This window comes from Culex pipiens, chromosome 3 (genome assembly GCF_016801865.2).
Source record: "Culex pipiens pallens isolate TS chromosome 3, TS_CPP_V2, whole genome shotgun sequence".
Lineage (NCBI taxonomy): Eukaryota > Metazoa > Arthropoda > Insecta > Diptera > Culicidae > Culex > Culex pipiens.
The window spans coordinates 101,018,392-101,040,505 of NC_068939.1; the positions used below are offsets into that span (position 1 = coordinate 101,018,392).

A 22,114-nucleotide genomic window follows, 5' to 3' on the forward strand; every position below is an offset into this window, starting at 1 on the left:
TTTAAAATATCCGTTAACTTATGAGGCAGAAAGAGCGGATAAGTTATTTTCATATAAGTAAAGTAAATCTTTCCCTGTTCCTGAGGGGAACACCCATGAAGAGTATCGGGGCCGGCATTTACAAAGCGGATTCAGTGACAGTTTATTTATCAACTTAATGTTAACATGTTACGGTTAATGTTAACATTCCATAGGTTGTCTTCCTAAGGTGTCGTGATAAGGTCCAGTTTGTGGCGATACACTACCTTCCCTTTACTAAGCAATCGAATCCAGAAGAGAAAAGATCACCAGTTGTGTTGGTCCGAGCCAGGATTTGAACCCCGATCTACCGCTTACGAGGCGGAAGCGTTACCACTATAGGCCACAGACAACAGACGTAGCGGCTAGAACAAAATAATTTGAAAATCGTGTGTAAAAACATGGCTGCCGCATCCTGCTAATCTACTAGCGCCATCTGTTAGCCTATTTCCACTCTCTAAAGCAGCCATGATGGTTTTCTGAGAAGGTGTGTTTGAAAATGCATCACCCAGAAATATTAAAAAAATATATTATTTCAATTTTTTGAAAAAAAAAATAAAAAGTTAAAGATTATGTTTAAATGCTATAGTAAATCTACTTTAATTATTGATTAACACGATTTACAAGCACGTGGAAGTTTTTTTTTTCATTTAATTATCGATATTTAAAAAAAATAGTCTAGTCTGATGCTTTTTTAAACACAGCAACCAAGGCCGCGCTTGAGGCTGTCAAATTCTTGCTGGTTGTGTTTATAAACAAAACCAATAGAGGTGAGCGAAAAGGAGGAGGAGACCCGGTGGAAATCGGGAGGATGAGCAAGCGTTTCTTGGAGGATAAAAGATCCGGAACCAGAAACGAAACAATCTGTAACAAGAGCTACTATCACGGCCAACCCCGTAAACGTTTTGGCCCCAAACGACCGCATTCCGAAGATTATCTCTGGAACCGACAAACCAGCTACCACGATCATTTCAACGCTCACCTCCAAAACATCAACCTCTTCAACGCCCTCGAAACCCACCCCACCTTCAAGTGCCGCCACTTCCAGCGAACCCTCGTCGCCATACCAAAGACCTCTCCCTGGCGCGTCAGATTCCCCCACCGGATTTCTAGTGCAAGTGATCCTCAAACACCCCCACCCCCTCCACCAGGTTCAAGAAGCGTAGCCCCGTCATAGAGGTCATTTTGCGAATCATGCTGACAAGGAACACAAATAAAATCAAAATCGGGTGCGGGGGGAGTGTGGCAGCTTCCGTTGCGTTGATGATGACACCGGGCGACCGTATTTTCCGAGGGGATCTTGATTGGAACGTCGGTCGTTCGCACACCTCCTCTATAACGACGCCGTACTCCAATCGGCAATCCGTCGGGGCTAAAATCGGTTCAGGAACCAGGTTGGCCACTTTGGTTGCCTCACATTTGTCAAGCAGCTGCAAGCGCGAGTGATTTTACTGAAATCGGCTGAAATCTAGGCTGAAATCAACTTTTCATCCAGAACAAACGATTACAAACGTTGAAACCAACAAAATGAAAAATGACAGTAGGCGGAAAGCGATATTTTGACAGCGGGCAATGTGTCAGGGCAAAGCGACTGCAGCGCCACAAACGGATTGCCACAACTAAAAAATCTGTAGCAATGATTTACACAAGGGAAGAATCGAGCCCAAACGTCTGTTGTCTGTGTATAGGCTACGTGGCTCGGTCTGGGTTTCATATAAACTTATGTTAAAAAATCAAGATTCATTATTAGTAAAGACAAATTACTCAAGTCAAATTTCATTGAATAGAAGCAGAGTATTAGCAACCTGAAAAAATCCAAAACAATAAAAAAATGGCGGTTAAGCATTTTTTTTAAATTTATGTATGTTCCTTTTTTGATTTAAACAGGTGGCAACCTACCTCCCAAAATATATTCCGTTCATATATTTCTGACATGCAAGATAACTTCTATCGGTTTTATAGAACCAGGCTGCAAGATAACTTCAGTTTTGGTAAAATAATTGATTAAGTGTAATCATTGAAAAACTTAAACATTTCAATTCCATTCCGTCAAGTTTTGATCAAAGTATTTCATCCAAAACATTCACTTGATCTAAAAATCTTGACTTCTGCTGGTTTTTGAAAAGATAATTTCCGATTTGTTTTAAAACCAATAGAAGTTATCTAGCAAGATAGATTTTTTTAGAAATGCATTATTTTTGTATACTTTTTAAAATCAATTTATCTTGCAGCCTTGGTCTATGAATCCAGCAGAAGTTATCGTGCGAGATGGATTTTTTAGATTGACTTTAAATTTCTATATTTTTTCTAGTGAAAATATGAGATCGACTATTCAATCAAAACTGATTTTTTCTTGCCAATTAAATTTTCTTACGAAAACTGAGCTGAAGTTATCTTGCAAAAACCGAGCTCAAGTTATCTTGCAAAAAGTTGTCTTACAAAAAATTGAGCTGAAGTTATCTTATAGAAAGTTTTCTTGCTAAAATCGTGCTGAAGTTATATTGCAGAAAGTTTTCTTGCAGGTTCGATGATTTAAGAAATTTTTTTAGTACTCCCAAGATAACTTTTTAAGTACTTCCAAGATAACTTTTGCCCTCTAGAAAGGTCTAAAAAACGTATAAAAACTTAATTAACATAAATTTAAAAAAGAATTTTATAAAGCGTAATACCTCAGTACAGTTGTTTTGAATTTATTAGTTTTCAAAATATCTAAATTTCCAAAACAACAAAAAAAAAATCGCCGCAAAAAACAAATGTGCAAAATCAAAATATTTTAAATTAAGTTCAAACATTCTAAATATGGTTATCAACGCAGAAAAATGTATTCTAGTTGATTAGACTTCTTCCTTAAAAAAAATTTTGTTTGCAGCGGTTACCTGTACACAAAACTCAAATTTTACAAGTCTTTGACACCAGAAATAAATCAAAGTAATTGTTACCGTTTTCCTCCACATTAACACCTTGAGAAAATCATTGTCAAATTGAACTCGATGACCTTCAACAAAAAAAAAAAAGATTTTAGTGATTGTTTCACGGAAATGATTTTCACTTCACAACTTGAATTCTTAAAATAGCATTTGCAAGTTGACATCAATCATGCTATAAATTTCATTAGAATTCGTTGAAATCATCGGGACTGGCAACACCAGCCAGCAACAGTCAACTGTTCGGAGCTCCTCAAACTATTCGATTTTTTCGCCGTAATTAACAGTGTTTACCCGCGAGTTTGCTGCTCCAGCATGCCAAGGGCCGGCCGTGGCCGTGGCAGTTCGAGTGCGGCCTCGAAAAACCAGCGAAGTTCATCTACCGGCAGAGTGCAGAAAGGTAAACACGCCAACGCCGCATCGACCGCCATCGCGCACGGGGGCGTGCCCAGTGACGTCACCGATCCATCGTTTTTACACGTGTCATACCGTCCACGTGAGTCCCCAGTACGGACGAGACAATCGACCCGGGCATCCGGAAGCACTTCCGACCAGCAGCAGCAGCAGCAGTCCACCAGCACTACGACAACAACCACTTCCAACGTTCCCACCAGCAACGAATTTGAGATGCTGAGTGGAGAAGAAAACAACACCGCCAGTGACAGCAGCAGTGCTGGCGACGACGATGATGAACTTGCGCGCAAGCAAGGAAAGCAGAAAAAGTGTAACTCTCCGAAGGAACGACGACCACCTCCAATTTTTGTTTTGGATACGTTGGCGGACGATGTTGACGAGGGACTCCAATATTGTCTTAAAATTAGTAAAACTTCGGTGCAAGTGATCACGCATCAAAAACAGAATTTCGACTTGGTGGTGAAGAAGTTGAAGTTGCGAAACTTCAAATTCTTCACATTTGATCCTGCAGAGAAGGTCCCAGTGAAGATCGTCCTTCAGGGATATCCGGACCGCCCGATCTCCGACCTGGAAGAACACCTGTCGGGCGTCAAGGTTAAGCCTCGAGAGGTTAAGGTGCTCTCGAAATCGACAACGGTGACAGGTACGTACACATTGTACACTGTACTTCGATCGTGGGTCGGTCAAAATCCAGGACCTACGGCGGATCAAAGCACTGGACGGCTTCTTCGTGACGTGGCGATTCTACACGAAGAATCCGACCGACGCAGCGCAATGCCACCGCTGTCAAAAATTCGGACACGGTTCAAGAAACTGTAATCTTCCGCCCCGGTGCGTAAAGTGCGGTGAGACCCACTTCACTGAAAGGTGCAATCTTCCGCGGAAAGACCAGCTGGGGGAAAACGCCCAGCAGCACAAAGCGCGCGTCAAGTGCACGAACTGTGGTGGAAACCACACGGCGAATTTCCGTGGCTGTGCCGCGCGGAAAAAGTACCTCGAGGAGCAGGACAAGAAGAAGAAAGCGCCAGCGTCCCGCCAACCTCCAAAGACTTCGAGCACGAACGCTGCAGCAGCTGGCGGCAGAGCGGTTCCATCGACCAACCCAGTGTTCCCTCCCGGTTGGGGAGGTTCGTACGCTAGAGTAGCCGCTTCTGGGAGCGGTACTTCACCGGGACAAGCAGACGTTACCGGAGATGATCTCTCCACGCTTCCCGAGTTTTTCGCTCTCGCTGGAGAGATGCTCACGCGCTTTCGTGCCTGCCTGAACAAGGCAGAACAATTCCAAGCTCTGAGTGAGCTTATGATGAAGTATATCTACAACGGATAAGCTGCCTTGTGCAGCGAAGTTTTTCGACGTCAAAAGACAAAACAAACTGTGATCTAGTTTTAAGCTTTTCTATCTCTATCCATTTCCTTAGCAAATTTAGAAGGTTTTTTTAAATAATTTTTCCTTCTGTTGGCAAATCCATTGTTAGAATATCCAATTACATCAAAATGAACTATAGTACAAAATCATAGTTGAAAGGAACTCCAAAACTCTATTAGGTTATAAGAATTACGAAATTGTGAATTGATTATTTACTAATAAAAACTAATTGAATTGAATTGAATTCGTTGAAACCAAAGCTAACGTCTCCCAATTGAATTATAATCGAAGTTTGAGAATTCTTCCAATGTCCAATTAGCATTTAAAAAGAACCGTCAAAGTATTTTGTTTGTTCGTAAAAAATTGAACGCGATGAACGTTTTATATTCAAAAACTCTTTAAAGTATTTATTTTTTTCGTTCTTTGATGCAATTGAAATATTAGGGCATTTTTTTTATTTTAAATATGGCAAAATAATAGTAAAACTATTTTATTAAACTTTAACATTTCGGAAAACATATTTTCGGGATCCAGGTTTAATTTTACCTGGTTACCAGTTTTTTTTTAATGTTGTCTCAGTATAATGAATAATAAACTAGATCGCTAACCGAAAGCAAGAACCAGTTTTGATAAATGGTCCTTCTTTTAAGGTGCCCCTCGTCAAATTGTTGGCAGCCTGACTGCTACCACGACTGCAAAATTCACACAGCTCATCATTCTAATTGAATTTTGCCGTCAAATTTGGTCCGATCACTCTGCCGTAGAGTGGCATGTGGCTCCGGCTTCTTTCCCTCTCTTTATAGGTTTGTTTCAATTACAAATCTGAAAAAGGAGGCAAAATTTGATTTGCCTTCGAGCTAAATTGGCCTCGATCAATACATAATGTATCGATTCTTTATTCCGTAGAGTTTCACCTTCATATTTTCTCTAAGCTTCCCAGCATTGGACCGAGCAGCGAAGGGCATAATTTGATTTTACCCTTTTCACTACTTTGACGGCAATGGCACTGGGTGGGGGGAAGAGGTTTCGTTTGGTCCTTCTACTGGTCCCGGGGCTCGAGAATCGACCCTGGAAAACTGGCATTCAATTTTCCTAGGTTATTTCGATTATTTCAAGCATTTCCGACATGAAAGACTCTCCGTCAGCACTCTTGCCGGTAGCCGGTAGACTAAGTGGCGGGAAATGGTGAGCAAAAAACGAACTGGTAGTGGAATTTAAAATGTAATTTGGTGTGGGATTCAAAAAAGTTAAATTCATAGTGCATAGTGCATGCATAGTGACATCGTGATCAAAAACTTTCTTGTTAAAATTGATTGAAAACTTCCTTTAACTTGATATTTTTTCACTGTCGAATTATTATAAGTAGTGTCAAAATATGTTAAAATACTACTTTAAAAGTTTAATTTCGTTGCTAGATTATAACTATCGGTAAAAATGTTGTTGTAGGATATAAAATTGTCCACTTTCCGCAAATCTTTTCATTGTTTGTCGACACTCAATTGGATTTTGTTTTGCCTTCGTTAATTGTTTTCCGACTTTCACACATACCGCAACAAATTTGACAAATTGGAACTTTTCTCTTATACCACACACCTGCACCAGACCAACCTCGAGACACAATCTCGCTGCTGCTTTCACCTTTTCCCCCACTCCCTCCTCCAAACAACAAAACTCCCAAATAATACAAAACAATTTATTCAATTACTACAAACTTTTCCCTCGCTTTTCGTTTCAGCGCAAGCGTTCACATCTCGGTGATTGACATAAATGAATATTCGCCGACGTTCCTGCAGCCGTCGTACGTCACAGAGGTAAGTTGAAGAAGCTCGGCTCAACGCCATGCCAACATGGCCTTTTCAACACTCCAGGTACAGATTGTGCGCGTGGTGATGAGCTCGTGTTCTGTTCCTTGTTTCAGCCAGCAGTCTGGGGCTTGCTCCCATGAATAATTTGTCTGAACACAAATTAATCGTGAAATCAGAGAAAAATCTGTTTCATCGGGTTACCTCGCTAAAAATGTGAACCCATCGTAAATCTGGATTATTTTCAAACAGTTTGTACATTTCATTCCATGATTTCAAAATCGTTCAATCGATCAAGCAAACATTTATTGTGCCGAATGTTGATGTTTTGATTTGTCATAGAACAAAAATGTCAAATTTTAAATAATGAAACAATCTGAAATTGATGATTTTTTTTAACACGAGTCGAAAATTTATCGAGCTGGATAAATACTACAAAAAAAAGTTTTGCAACACGCTGCATAATTATTTTTCAGCAAATCCAAAATCAATTTTGAATAGTATTATTCAATGAAACGTTCCTTACTCCGTTTCAATTTGGCGTTCATGTGGTGTGGTAAAAAAGTACACAAATGCTGAAAAGTTGAGCTTTTAACACTCAAATGAGTGCTACAATTTACTATTCTACATTGTTATTTTTCTTCACTGTCATCCTTACAGGGAAAGTAATTATTTTCAAAACAAAATGGCAAGGATGGTTTAAAACTGCGTTATGTTTACGATTTCGCAAATCGAATTATTTTTTTTTTAGTTTTTCCATACAAACTTCAACGGTAAAAAGCGTCCCGCCCTTGTGGATCAATCGGACCGCGCACTGGTTCACAACCCAGAGGTTGCTGGTCCGAATCCCGCGGCGGGCGCTCTAAAATTCTTTGTGTAAATATTAGGGTGCCCAGAAAAAATTACCCCCTGCTCCACAAGCGGAAAACGGTTTTTTGGGTTATTTTAAGCATCTGTGCAAATTTTGAGCGAAATTGGTTGAGATTAACCCATTGATACCCGAGCCTAAAGTTGGTGAAAAAAATGTTTTTCATACAAAAATGACTTTTTTAAATCGCTAATAACTTTTCAGGATCAAGTTTTACAGCTTTGGTATGTTCTACAAAGTTGTAAAGCATTAAATTTTCAATAAGAATCTCACTTTTGGGAATATTTGGATGGAAGTTGCGCACCGTGCAGATCAAACCGTAAGAAAGTTGAGTTTTCCATACATTTTTTCAATTTTTCCCATACAAACTTCACCTTCGAGTATCAATGGGTAAATGTTGACCAATTTTGCTCATATTTGGCCCAGAGTCCTAAAATAGCTCAAGGAACAATAATCAGCTTGTGGAGCGAGGTTTTGAGAAAAAGTCCCATATTCTGGGCACCCTAGTAAATATGGGTATTCGGCGCCGTCGCTCCGTTCCATACTCTAGCACACTTAGGAGCCCAGGGCGGCGAAGTCCTTGTAGTTAAAAAGGAAGACACTAGTGGTTGGTACTAGCAATGGTGGCCGACAGCTATAAAGTCAACTTCGTTTTTTTAACTCTTAAACGATTTTGCTCGAAATTGGCACAGTGACTTATTTTTACCTAAAGAATCGAGCCAGGGGTATCTCTTACGATTTTCCAAAAATTTCATTTTTTTCTTGTCACCCTACTGTAGAACGTTAAAGTTGGTGAAAAACATATTTTCATACAAAAACATCTTTTTTAATTCGCTAATAACATTCCAGGATCAACATTTTGCACTCTTCGGCATAATTATAGAACGTTAAATTTCACATTAGAATCCCACTCTTTTCCTGATTTCTATGCAATTAACAGCAACTTCCGTAAAAAATCGAATAATTTGGCTTTCTCTATACATTTTTTTTTTCAAAAATTTCCTTACTGACTTCAACTCTCAACAGCGATCCAACCTTAACATATTTGGCTCAAAATTAGAACACATGATTAATTTTATCTAAGAAATTGAGCCAGGGGGATTTTTCCAATATATCCCATTTCTCCCATCACCCTAGTTTCCATACAAGGTTCATACCGGCCCGGTCGTACAATATGAGAAGGGATTTTCTGATCGGCTTCAAGGCTATTAAAATCTTGCAAATTTTCTGTTCTTGTTTTTAAGTTTTCTTTTTATTTTTAAATCATGTCTCATATTTTAAAAGAGCTAAACCACCTTTTATAAAAAGAAAATAAATTTTTAAGGTAGATTCTATTATTTTGAAATTATAGATTTTAAAATAAGTTATATTTTCTAATATTGAAGCCGCAATTTATTTTTTTTAGTAGCGGTAGTCCGATCAACCAGGTACTTGGGTAAGGCACTATTAAAAGCAAAAAAAAAGGGAAATAGCGAAAATTTCAACAACGATAAATTTAAAAGTAAATAGTCTCACTTGGTTTTTTGGCCAAAATTTACCCTAGTTTTTGTTTAATAACTTTTAAATAAATCTTCTATTACCAAGCGGTAAATTGAAAGAAATACAGCCGACTCTCTGGTCTCAACGGTCCCTTCAATATCGACAGAGAGAGAGAGGCCACTGTAGTTGCAAGGAACTCGGAATCATTATAAACCAGTGTATAATTGAATGATGATTGATTTTTTTTTTTCGAAGAGTTTAACCAAAAATGTAATTTATGTTCTATATATTCCAAAAATCACCATATTTATAAAAAAAACGTTACTTAATCCACCCTTAGGTGGTTGGTGCCTTCCTCACATTTAGAGGGTAATGCTATCCAAAATAGATACAAAAGGGCGGACCTTTCAGTGTTCTATCAACTTGATTCATTATTCATACCATCAGATTGGGTAGTCAGATCTTCATAATTCAGGGCTCTTATGTGCTTATAACTTTTGATAGGGTTGTCAGATCTGCAATCTATTAAACTCGTTGCAAAGGGCTTTTAATTACCTATCCAACGACAGGTCGCATGATAAATCTGGACAACGTTTTCATCGAAATATATCAGATCCGGCCTCTAAAAGGTTCATAAATAACACTTAAATGCTTATAACTTTTGATAGGGTTGTCAGATCTTCAATGTCTTGGACGCGTTGCAAAGTTCTTTTGATTACCTATCCAACGATAGGTCGCATGAGAGATCCGGACAACGTTTTCATCGAAATATTCGAGATCCGGCCTCCAAAAAGTGCATAAATAACACTTAAGTGCTTATAACTTTTGATAGGGTTGTCAGATCTTAAATGTTTTTGACGCATTGGAAAGGTCTTTTTATTACCTTTCTAAAAATGTATAGCATGACGGGTTTTCTTACAAAAACCACCCTTTTTACAATCTTCCGGACTTTTGTTAAAATCGTTTTTTTAGCATAACTTTTGAAGTACTTTACTAAACTTCATAATTTTCAATAGGGACTTATGGGACCCCAAGACGAATCGAATGAGACCAAAATGGTCCAAATCGGTTAAGCCAGTGCTGAGATAATCGAGTGCATATTTTTTGGTGCACAGACCCACATCCCTACACACACACACACACACACACACACAGACATTTGCTCAGAATTTGATTCTGAGTCGATATGTATACATGAAGGTGGGTCTAGGAGGTAAAACTAAGAAGTTCGTTTTCTGAGTGATTTTATAGCCTTTCCTCAGTAAGGTGAGGAAGGCAAAAAGCATTGCTCCGGTACCAGATTTTGCACCAAAAAAGGCATTTTGGTAATTTAACCTTCTTGGATAGAAACTGAAATAATAAAACCGGGATTTCTCCGTGTAACTATTTTTCATGAAGTTTCTACAACCACAGACAACTGCTACAACTTTGCCGACTACAGAAAATCCCATCTCAATTGAGAAGCTAAATTTGTTTGAATATTATAATATAACATGCTCATTTTGTATAACTAACCAGCTATGGAAACTTTTATGGAATCACTAATGGTGCAAAATGGCTACCGTAATCTGGGGTGAATCGGGACTACAGTCTGAATAGGGACAGCAGTTTTCAGAGCACTTAAAGCTTTTAAATTTGGAAATGGATGTATACATTTTGGTGGCCTGAGTCTGTTCTAACGGAAACCAACCAGAAAAATCAAAATACTGTGCTCCAACATGGTTAAAACTGCTGTCCCAATTCGCCCCATGTGTCCCGATTGACCCCAGTTTACGGTACTTTTGACGTAGAGAATCAGTGCAGATTGTGATTCCAGTGCGTGGTCCGAATGATCAACATGGACTGACAACACTTTCTTGAAATTTCGTGACAGTCAAAGAACTTTTCAGGTACCTGAAAATTAAAAATGTAATAAATATTGCTTTCTTCCAATGGCTTTCCAAAAACGCATCAAGTTTAAAAATCTGACAACACTGCCCTGAGATCATATCACAAAAAAGCACCACCCATAAATGTTCATGTTTTGTTGCATCGCACGCCGTGTTAAATGCCATTCCGTGAGATTCACGGGTTCAACATCGAATTGATTGATCCAATTATTGCTTACACATGAATCGGTTGCAATTTGGCCAATGCATTGATGTTGCTCGCACCATTGCTCTGTTCTCACACGCACGCATTTTCAGCACAACTTTGGTCTCCCGACCACGTCCTCCACATTTGACCTCATCTGGCCGGGAATTGAGCATCATCATCGACGTACACATCTCGGGTTAGTTTTCAAAAAGACGTAAGAGCCAATGGTAAACAAAGCCTTTTTTGCCTCGGCATTCGACGTACTTACGAAAAACCAATTTCAAAAATGCACGTCTTTCAAGTGGCCCAAACTAAAAATAAATGAAATTTTATTATAATTTGGAGAACAACGAATATTAGTGTCGGAGGTCACAGTGGCTCTTACGGCTTTTTGAAAACTCACCCGAGACATGCACTTGTTGTTATCGGTGATATGGAGGGCGAACTCGGTGTCGCGGTTCTCGATTGGTTTTGGTGAAATCAATTATAGTTAGGAATTGATTTGGGGAATCTCTGAAATATTCGGGGAACAATTTAATTAATGATGTAAATTTTTAAAAATCTGAATATTTTTCTAACATTTGATTTTCTAGGATAAATATTCGCAGCAGGATTTCCATTCTCCTATAATCACACAACATTAAAATTCGCTCTAGAATCCTGCCGCATTCAATCTTCAAAGCGTTTGCGCTGTATACTACACTTCATTAGAAAATTAATAAAGTTCCTTTCAACCGCTCACTCTGAACGCACGCAAATCCGCCCCAAATATTGAATGCTCTTAATTAGAATCAACCTATCTCATCACACAAATATCCTCATCACAAGCAGCAGCAGCAGCAGCAGTTCACGCATGCCGCATATCAGAGCATTTGCATGAGGTGCTGACGGTGATGGTAGCGAAATCGGATTAATTAGGATATACGCACCGCGGCATACTCACACAAATTATGTACACTACCTCCACTAGGGGAGAAAGCTCTATTTTCAATGGGAAATAACGTCATGATTCGAATTCCCGGACGCTTCGAAACCCGGACACTTCATCTTGTTTTATCAATTATTTGGATATAAGTTCGCATTATGAATGTCAAAACTGCGTTATTTGATGAATTCCCACATCAACTTTCATTTAAAGTTTGTTTGAACGCTGTAGTTAATGCCAAAACAATTAAATACAATAAAATTATACGAAACGATAAAATAAAATTATAAGTTTACCAAAAATGCGAAACATTTCACTTGAAATATTTCATAGGCGTTCGAAGCACCGGGAAGGCAAAGAAGAAATTTAAGGTTTCGATTTCCTTAAATTTTAACAAATTTTTATATAAAATATATATAGATATCGATTGTTTAAATGTAAACCTAAAGAATGCCATTTACTAACATTTCAGTCCAAATTTGTGCGATTCATAAGCAAAATCGAGTGTCCGGAATTCGAAGCAAAAGTGTCCGGATTTCGAATCAGCTTTTATCAGTGTCCGGGATTCGAAGCACAACAAGTCATCTTAATTTTAAAATTCTGATGAAAAATTGATAGAAAAAACATATTTTGCATGCATTTTCTTGAAACTGACTGTTTATACTATGTCCTGATGATATTTCTACATTTCCAACTTATTACATGATTTTTTGCCAGCTTTAACAAAAATGATATGCTACTAAGTGTCCGGATTTCGAATCATGACGTTATACATGTTTTTGTCCTTTCATCTCTGGAGTTTTTTTTTTTTTTTTTTTTGAAGAGGTCCAATAAACCAAATATCCAGTTTTTTGCTTTTTGAGTGTTTTTGAAACCGCCTTGAGTCAGGGGTACTAAAAACACCCAAAAAGCAAAAACTGAAAATTTGTTTTATTGGACCTTTCCAAAAAGATTTTAGATCTTAAAACTGCCTAAAAATAAACATTTTTCTGTTATGTTAATTTTTTGGAATTCAATGAGAAGTCAAAAGATTAAAAAGTCAAATTTGTTACATAAAATTGGTTCCCTTTCCCTTTCACCATCTTGCGCCAAAAGCCAGCTCGCACCAGAGTCTGGACTTCAAACTTCACGCGATTGAAATTCACCCGCGTAATGGCAATTTCGTATGCAAATAGCGCGGCAGTAAATTAAAGATAATAAGATCGATTCACGGTGTGCTGCTGTGTGATGTATGTTAAAGTGAGATCGACTTTATTTCTGTACGTTAGGAGGGGGGCGAAACATCGATTAAATGAGGATCGTCATTATCCTATTTCAATTGAGAGGTTATTTCGAGTGGAGCTCATTTAAATCGAAACTTAATTGCCTTTTGCTGACTTAAATTGAAAATGATACCGGTAGAATACAGGTATCAATAATATGAAAACGTTACTTCATTTACCATTTAGTTGTAGTTGTTCTTTCCTCGCATTTTTTGTCAGTTGCATTCTGTTTTTTTTTCCTGTAAAATATGACAAAAAAGAACAGTATTATATTCAAATAGAACACGAACATTCTTTAATCGCAATCTAACCTACCTAGTTGTGATAAAAGCAGCTTTCACCATATTTCAATATTTTACCCAAATTTTACTACAGAAATGAAGAGCTAAAGTTTTTACCGGTTGCGAAATTTTGGGAAAATATATTTTGAATCAGACTGAATGAAACACAAGTTGACAATTGATTTGGTTTCCATAGGTATATCTACTCTTTACAAATAAGTGTATTGTGCATCAATGTTACTAAATGGATGTAACTTCCTCAATCAATAATTGCATTAATAAACCACCGACAATTATCTGCCAATCAAGCGTGAACAATTTGTGTAACCTCAATGGCTCTCCCGCATGCCATTAGAAAATTTTTATCTAACCGAATTTTCCCCAGTTTAGGCGCTGTGGTCTGGCGAGGTCGAGCGAAAAAAAAAAACATTTACATATATGATGTTTTTCTTTCCCGCACATCTGTTGCAAACGTGAAACAATTTGGGTTGGAAATTTGGCGAAAAAAAATTGACACTGATCCCGAAACGATGACGCGAACCGCGAATCAAGTGAAGAGGCAATCATTAGCCCGGCAAAGTTAAGTTTGGTATCGAACTTTTTTTTTGCTTTCTGGCTTCGTCAGTTGTCATACGCCACTGCGGCAACGGATGGTGGATTCATAATTAATGGATATTGATTCGCGTCCGAGGTTAATGCCAGATCCATTCGTATGGGGGAGGCGATTAGCTGGGTGGTGTACTGTCAAGGTTAGAGCTTTTGTTTCGAGCTAAAGTTTGGTTTAGGATGATAAATCCTGGCTTTTCCCAAATTCGACTGTATATTTGATAATACCATTTTTTTATTAAGCATTATTATATTGGGATTTCATTTGATGTATGGATATCTCTACCATAATCTAATTCAAGTATGTGTATGTGGAGCATGTGGAAAATTGGTAATACCCTTTAATTTTTTTCCACCGTATTTTTTATCCAAAGGCTTTTAATGCTAATGGGATGTATCAAATCATACTGAAATATGAAATTTATACAAATCGTACTGTTTTCTATTACAGTCAAAATGTTACAATTTGTATAATCCAATCTCAACCCCAGACCCAATGTCATTCCTGATGACGGTACCTTTAGAATATTTAAAACTTAGTGTCGGGCATTCAATGATGAAAAACTAAGTCTGTTTTCTTCGATATTAAAGTGGTAGAAGATGTTCTGTTGAAACTTGAATTTAACTGAAAAAGCTATGAGTTTTGGCAGCCGATGCGAAAAACTAAACGACTAACATTCCATTCTAAAGCCAAGAGCAAGATTGTCCGTCCAACGCAGACGCAGAACTTTACGCGAGTTTGATTTTTCCAAGATCTGTCAATCGAACAATCTACAGCGGTTGCTTTGTCAAATTTCATCGTCTGCGTTAGACTACAGATAGATTGCCAAATCCATGAAGTCAAATGGTACTAAGGATCTCTATCAATGGCTAACCAGTAATAAACTAAACGAGGTATTCAACCAACGTATGGCCAATAGGTGATTATGGCGATGAAAAAGTTCAAAAACTGTCATCAAGTCGGTAATCTCCGATTGTTCGAGATAATGCTTCCATATCTGCCAAATTTAAGTCTACCGAAAAAGGGCTTTATTACGCGTTCACAGACGGCGCTTCCAGGGCCATATCTCATTAGTTTTCAGGGGGTAGTCATAACATAATAAAGCTTCCAGCCAACATCCGTCGCCGATGTGGTCGTCCCGAGGGTTGGCTGCGGCGGGGCGAAGAGTCCATAGAATTAATAATTACTCCTCCAGTGATGATGGGGAAAAAGCCCACCAACAAACGCAAGAGCGCTGTGACCAGACCGCCATCCAGTGTGGAAGTTTTCAGCTTGGTCCTGACAGATGAGAAAGGACCGCCTGGAACAATGGTGCCCGGCAAGGGTGAAAAACAATGGTGTTGTTGCCAGCAGTACCAGGATCACACCCGCACACGGAGAAAAAAGAGTTCCCAAAATCGTGAACATGCGTTCATGAAATTCGGAACCACGAACAAAGTGTTCAAATTCCATGGTACGTTTTTCAAAATCGTACCATGGAATTTGAACACTTTGTTCGTGGTTCCGAATTTCATGAACGCTTGTTCACGATTTTGGGAACTCTTTTTTTCCGTGCAGTTCGTAGATCTGAACGTTTTATGCGCCGGGAGTTCATATATCCTGACACATCCCCACATCATGTGACCTGTTTTTGCTAGGTTAGAGAGAGAGAAAGAGAGAGCACGAAACTAGCTTTGGGTTTGTAGGGTTTGTTTGATGCTCGTTTGATGACATGTGTGCAAGCATGCAAGCAAAAAAAAAGGCACGAGAATTTAATGCACACTGACTGGTGCTGCACACGCTTATCAGCGAAATTTCCACAACTAAAATCCACAAAACTATCGCAGATGCCACACTAAACATACCACAGCTCGGATTAGGTCAGCATTTTGACCTATATTGTTTGAGCTTATTTTCAACAAACAGATCAAGCTTTGGATTACGATAACCGAAAATCCTGTCAAAACATGGCAGCATTACTCATGCTTGGTAAAATATGAAATACATCACGCTTTTTAGATAATTAGGTTTTATGTACCGTCAGTGGGGGTGACATTGAGTCTGGGGGATGAGATTGAGTCTAAGTGTTTTTTACGGAGAAAATTTGTTCAAACCGAAACTTATCAAAAATACAGTCAACTTGCTGGTTATCAATATCGAATAGATTATTGAGGTATGAAGAATCAGTTTTCAGAACGATTCAAAATAGTCAAGGCAAAGTTTAGAAAAAACAAAAACAAGCGAATGTCATACTCTTTTGAAAAACCGTTCAAAAAATATAATATCTGGCAACCATGACAAACAGACAACAGTCAACACCTCAGTGCTCTTTTGGACAAAGCTTGATGGTATTCAAGTTAGCATAAGAGAGCAAAGAGGCATCGATTTGCGTAGAGATTTTGTTGAGTAAATAAAATCTAAGGACGGCGAACTAGAAAAGATTTCGATAAAAGGAGGGCATCAAACCATGTATTTTGAAGGGAGGAAACGTCGACAAATCGTCTGTTGTATACTATCTTGTGACAGCGACCATTTTGGTAGAAAATGAGTTATTGATGACGTCTTGATAAACTCAACATACCCTACAAGATGCTTTGAATTCGCTACTGTTCCCGGATATCGCAATACACACTTGTGACATAGACCAATTTTTCATCGAAATAATCATGCTATCTTGTGACACGTCATACAATTTTTTGAAAAATGCTGACAAACAAAGTTTTTTTTGCGAATTTATGTTGATATACATGTATTAAAATTAATTCCATCTTTAGTCGAAAAAAAATTATACTAATTTATTCTGTTAAACAGTTGATTTAAGCTTTTTTTAGTTTGTATAGGAGCTCTGTGCACACTTCTGACACGTAGTACATTTTCCACTTCCAAGGCCCACTTGTGACACGTGCTTTCTGTTTTTCGTTACTATTTTTTACTATATCTTTTAACTGGCCAAACCAAAATAGTTTAAATTTGGAGCGTTTGTTTAGTGATAGTATACCGATTGCTTCAAAAAGTTTGACTTTATCATGTATAATCATAATAAATTGCCATTAAACTTTAAAAATCGATATTCTCGAAAAGTACCAAATGATCGTTGTCACAATATAGCACACAACAGACAAGATGGAGAAGTATTGAGATAATAAAGATCGACACCTAAAGAGTCGACTGTATTGAATTGCTAAAACTGCCATCCCGATAAGTTCCATATAATTCGAATGGTGATGCCAATTATAATTGTCAATTTATATTTTGTTTTAGAACATTATTGTGGATACTTGTAAAATTCAAAGATTTTATTTGATACTGTTTTACCGTACATGTAATAGTCATTGAAAGCTTTGACAGTTTATTTTTTCAGCTACATGAAAAACAAGATACAAATAGGACTGGATTTGCTCTGCTCAGAATCTAAAGCTTTTTGAGATGTTTGAAACTCACCTAGAATTTTAAAACAAGTTTTGCGCAAAATGCCCAACGATACTTAACAGACAAACAAACCAAACTCCGGTATTTTAGATTAATTTCGTTATGGGACCATCCACAAACCATGTGTACACTTTTTTTTTAATAATCTTACCCCTCCCTTCTCGTGGACAATTGTCCACACGAAAAAAAACTTTTTTTGTATGTACCGTGGACAATCGCCTAACAACCCTCCCCCTCCCCCATGTATCCACGTGGTTTATGAATTGCCCCTATACCTGCAAATAATAAATCAAATTAGGTTTCGATTGTATTGGTATTTGTTTCATAACCAAAAACAGCTCAGCCCACAAGCTTCAACTCTTCCTGAAATCACGATCCACGGAATAGATGAAACGTCTGGTTCCTAATTTGCATATGCAACCAAAAACAGCAACGAGCTCTCGGATACCGTCAAGCCTTGTCAAATATTGACCGATAAGGACTGGCCATGGTATCCAACAACATCAGAATCGTTTCCTTCTCCGTCCATCAGTTCTAGCTCCGCTCATTCCCCTCACTCAAAGTACAGTTAAACCATAATAGTTTGACATCTACGTTACAATGCGTTTGCGTAAGCGTGAAGTCAAACCAGCAGGGTTTTCCTGTCGTAGTGACTTGCATGGCCCCATCGTGCCGAGCAGAACTTCACGTGCAGCACATGGTTCAAATACCTGCACTCCTAACTACATGAAGAGTCTGCCGGCAGCATTGCGTGACTCATGGCCAAGATCCGGTAGCTGGCGTGACAGCCCGATACCGACCGACCGACCTGGGGCGGCCAAAGGTCGGTCAATAGACGGACGACCCCGGCGGCCCTTCTTGTGTGTTCGATGTAACACACGATTTCGCGTGGCGGCTTTCTGCACTTGACATCCAACCCGCCGAAAATCTCCGTCCGAAATGGATCTCAATGCTCGTTTGTGACCCCCAGATCGGAAGGTCCTGCCATCGGTCGGAACGGGGTCGACTGAATTTTGGTATCCAAAAAAGGAAAATCATGGTCATTATGATTTTGGCTTTTGTAGGGCTTGATGGTCTGGTTTACCAGTGATAACGCAACTTTGAGTGTTTACAGTGAAATCCATTAAATTGTTAAGGTATGGAACTATCCTTCTCAAAGAAGAAGACTTATCGACAAAGCGAAGCAGGTGCGGTTTAAAAATTGTAAATTGTTCTACTTTTTTTTACTTCATATTATTTTTCATTTGAAAATCAAACAAAAATAAAATTGTCAGCAATTCCACGAGAAAGCTCCCTCGAGACATTTTCACGTCCAGGCAATAACAAAGAAAATTACAAAACTTCCAACGCAAGCATTCTCGATAAACCATAATCACTAGAACGCGCGGTCGAGTGCTGCCTGCTGCCAACAGTTATTATTGTTATCGCAGCTCATTAGGCAAACAATCTGCAAGTGCGCCCACTTGAGGTTCCAGGAATGGCTCATTTTGCCGGCGGAACAGCCCTTGTTTTGAAAAACAGCTCTTAGACTGCTCCCTTTTGCAATTGACGCCACCGTCCAAAAAAGCGTTGCTTGGTCACCTTAAGGTTTCGGAAATAAAATTAAAAACAGGGCTTGGCTCTAGCTGAAGAAGCATTGAATCTTCGTGGTGTCACGTCCGGATGAAACAGGCGCAAGAGATTTTATTGGTTTTCGTCAAATTTCTCATTTCGCACTGTTATTTTATTTCGTGGAAAATTTCCGTGTGAAAGCACTTCTAGGAAAGAAAATAAAATGACCAAATGAAAATGATTTTGCGTGATTCAGCATTGGGGTGACAAAAATAAAACATAGAGTTGGAATATTTCGCGTGCCAAGACAGTGAATAAGAGAGTAACTCTTAGTTTTCTCTCCTTTTGTTATTTGCGTACAATACTTGTTTGCTTAAAACGACGAGATGTTTATCGCAAACTAATTAGAAATATAGAAATATTATAAAAATCTTAAATATATTGCGTGTTTTTGTGAGCTACAGGCGTTTTATGTTTGGCAATTTAGCCAAGTGAAAAGCAAACTGCCAAACTTGTTTTATTAGGGTTGTTTTCTGAATATCTATGATTTTCCATTTTCGAGAAATCCAGATGTTTTTCAAAAAAATGACTCCTAGTCGATTTCTTGAATATAAGCTCCCCAGGGTTTCTGATTAATAGTGATTATTGGGCTGAAAGAAAACACATTTTATAAAACGTAATTAAACGTAAAAATGTCATTGACACTTGGAAAAAGTTACAAAAAATGATAGCGTCAGCAGAGGTGGAACTGGGTCTTTCTGGTTTGATTGGGTCATACAAATTTATGTAACCCATTCTCACCACCAGAATCACCTCGTACGGATGATTTCAATGTTTAATCTATAAATATATATAAAAAATTTCGAACGCGAATCAGTTCAATACGGAGCGTCAGATCGAGGTGCTTTTCTTACGCTAACTAATTGACACATTGGCCACTCTTGAACCGATTCCGGAGCATCGGCAAATTGTATGGAGAAAGTTACCGTAATCTGGGGTGAATCGGGACTACAGTCTGAATAGGGACAGCAGTTTCTAGAGCACTTAAAGCTTTTAAATTTGGAAATGGATGTACACATTTTGTTGGCCTGAGTCTGTTCTAACCGAAACTAACCAGAAAAATCAAAATATTGTGCTCCAACATGGTTAAAACTGCTGTCCCAATTCGCCCCATGTGTCCCGATTGACCCCAGTTTACGGTACGTAAAATCATATTTTGATCACAGGAGGCTGAATAAGCAAAAAATCAAAAAAGTTAACGAACGAAAAAAAGGCAGAACGAAGTTTGTCGGGTAAGGCTTGTTTTTAATAAAAAAAATACTGGTATTTTCAACCTAAATAAACTTTTTTACTTTATTTAAATAAAATTGAATTGAACTGAAATTGATAAATTAAAATTTTATTTACATTCAATCCCAGATACTTTACGAAATCTGCGGTAAGTGATCAATAGTTTTAATTTTGAATCAAAATAATGAAGTAAACAGATTTTATTCGATTTTCAATAATTTGGCAGAATAACGATGCAAAAAGTTTTGTTACTCTTATTTAGGCCGTTGCAAATATTTTTCTAAATTTATGTTGACCCCCCCCCCCCCCCCCCTTTAAAATTGGTCCGAACAATCAGGGGACAAAACAATATTTTTTCAAAGAACTTAAAATTTTTAAAGGAAATAGAAGTCTAACCAACTGAAAACAATTAGAAATGCATTTCCTGCGTTTGAAATCATATTTAGCATGTCTGGGATCGATCAAAAATATTTGCAATTTTTGTGAAATTCCAATTTTCAGCATTTCAAAAAGTTTTTTTTTTTCAGCGAAAAAAAGTCTTTTTTGTTCTTGGATATTTTGAAAACTAATGATTGCAAAACAACTTGGCAGGTGTAAAATGCATTTTTAAACACTTTTTTCATTCAAATGATGTGACCATGGCTTGTTATTTCAACTTTTATATTTTATTTTTATTTTTTGCCTCCCCTCACCCCCCTGGACCCCGACCAGAGTCATAAACTTCAAAAAATATTTGCAAAGCCCTTATGAACTATTAAAAACATTTCCGAAAATTTCAATTTACTTCAAATTTTTTTCAGTAAACTGTTTTAAACATCCTTGGACTTTGTTCAGAAATGAATAGTAAACACCAAATAAAAAAGAGATGAAAAAGTAGAAAATATTTTAAATTTACAAACCATAAAAAATATAAACTGGTCTAGCTAGTCTACACAGCAAAAAATCCGATGGTAAAATCGCATGCAAAAGCATGCACATCACCTTCGTCAAAATAAACACTTAATATTACACACTGCATGTACATTTTTTGCAAACACAAAAAAGTGGAATTTGACGGGATTCAAACCCAGCACCAACAGTAAGGGCTGGCGCCTTAGCCCACTCGGCCATCAGACCGATGAAAAGCTGTAAAGATAAACGAATATATGAGTTTGACATTTCGGTCAAGTAGGTTTCCCATACTGATGGGCTACAAATTTCTGGGTGTAAAATTACATAAAATTGCATAAAATAATGCAATTTTTATTTTACACCTAGCACTTTTACACGCAGCTCAATTACTACTTTTTTAGCTGTGTAGCTAGGTTTAGCCTGTCGTTAATAACATTTTAGAAAAGATTATAACGTTAGAAAAAAAGTAAGTTTTAAGGCGGGAATCGAACCCACGCCCCATAGCAACTTAGGGATCGGCAGCCGAAACCGCTAACCACTGCGCAACGAGTCCCTCCAAGCATACAAATTTATGGTATTGTTCTGATATTGCAAAACAGCAAAATTTGTCAATGATTTTGGTATTACAGTGATTTATTGATTAATATCGACAACGAGAGAGTCCACTGTATGACGTTTTTGGGAACTAAAAATATGGTGATAAAAAGTAAAAAAAACGATTTTTCACTGTACCCTTTTCCGGAAAGTTTTCTTCATAATCTAAATCTTTGCCGAATTGGTGTCTTGATCATAAAATCTGTACTCAAGATACAGAAATGCATACATTTACATATCCATTTTGTGTGACCAGTCCCAAAAATTGTATGGAGACTTTATAGGAAAATAAATAATGCTAAATTACTTCTTTTGACACATAGGAAATACAAGGACCAAGTTTCATCCAAATAAACAA

At 37.8% G+C, this 22,114-nt stretch overlaps 1 protein-coding gene across 3 annotated transcripts in view; it reads left to right on the forward strand.

Moving 5' to 3' along the window:
• The window catches only part of LOC120429874 (calsyntenin-1), a 197,488-nt gene that overhangs the window by 118,160 nt on the left and 57,214 nt on the right, over positions 1-22,114 (forward strand). For all 3 annotated transcript variants that reach the window (XM_052709579.1, XM_052709580.1, XM_052709581.1), the window contains exon 5: positions 6,458-6,533. In XM_052709579.1, coding sequence (XP_052565539.1) covers positions 6,458-6,533 — 76 coding nt within the window. The remainder of the gene's footprint in view (positions 1-6,457; positions 6,534-22,114) is intronic.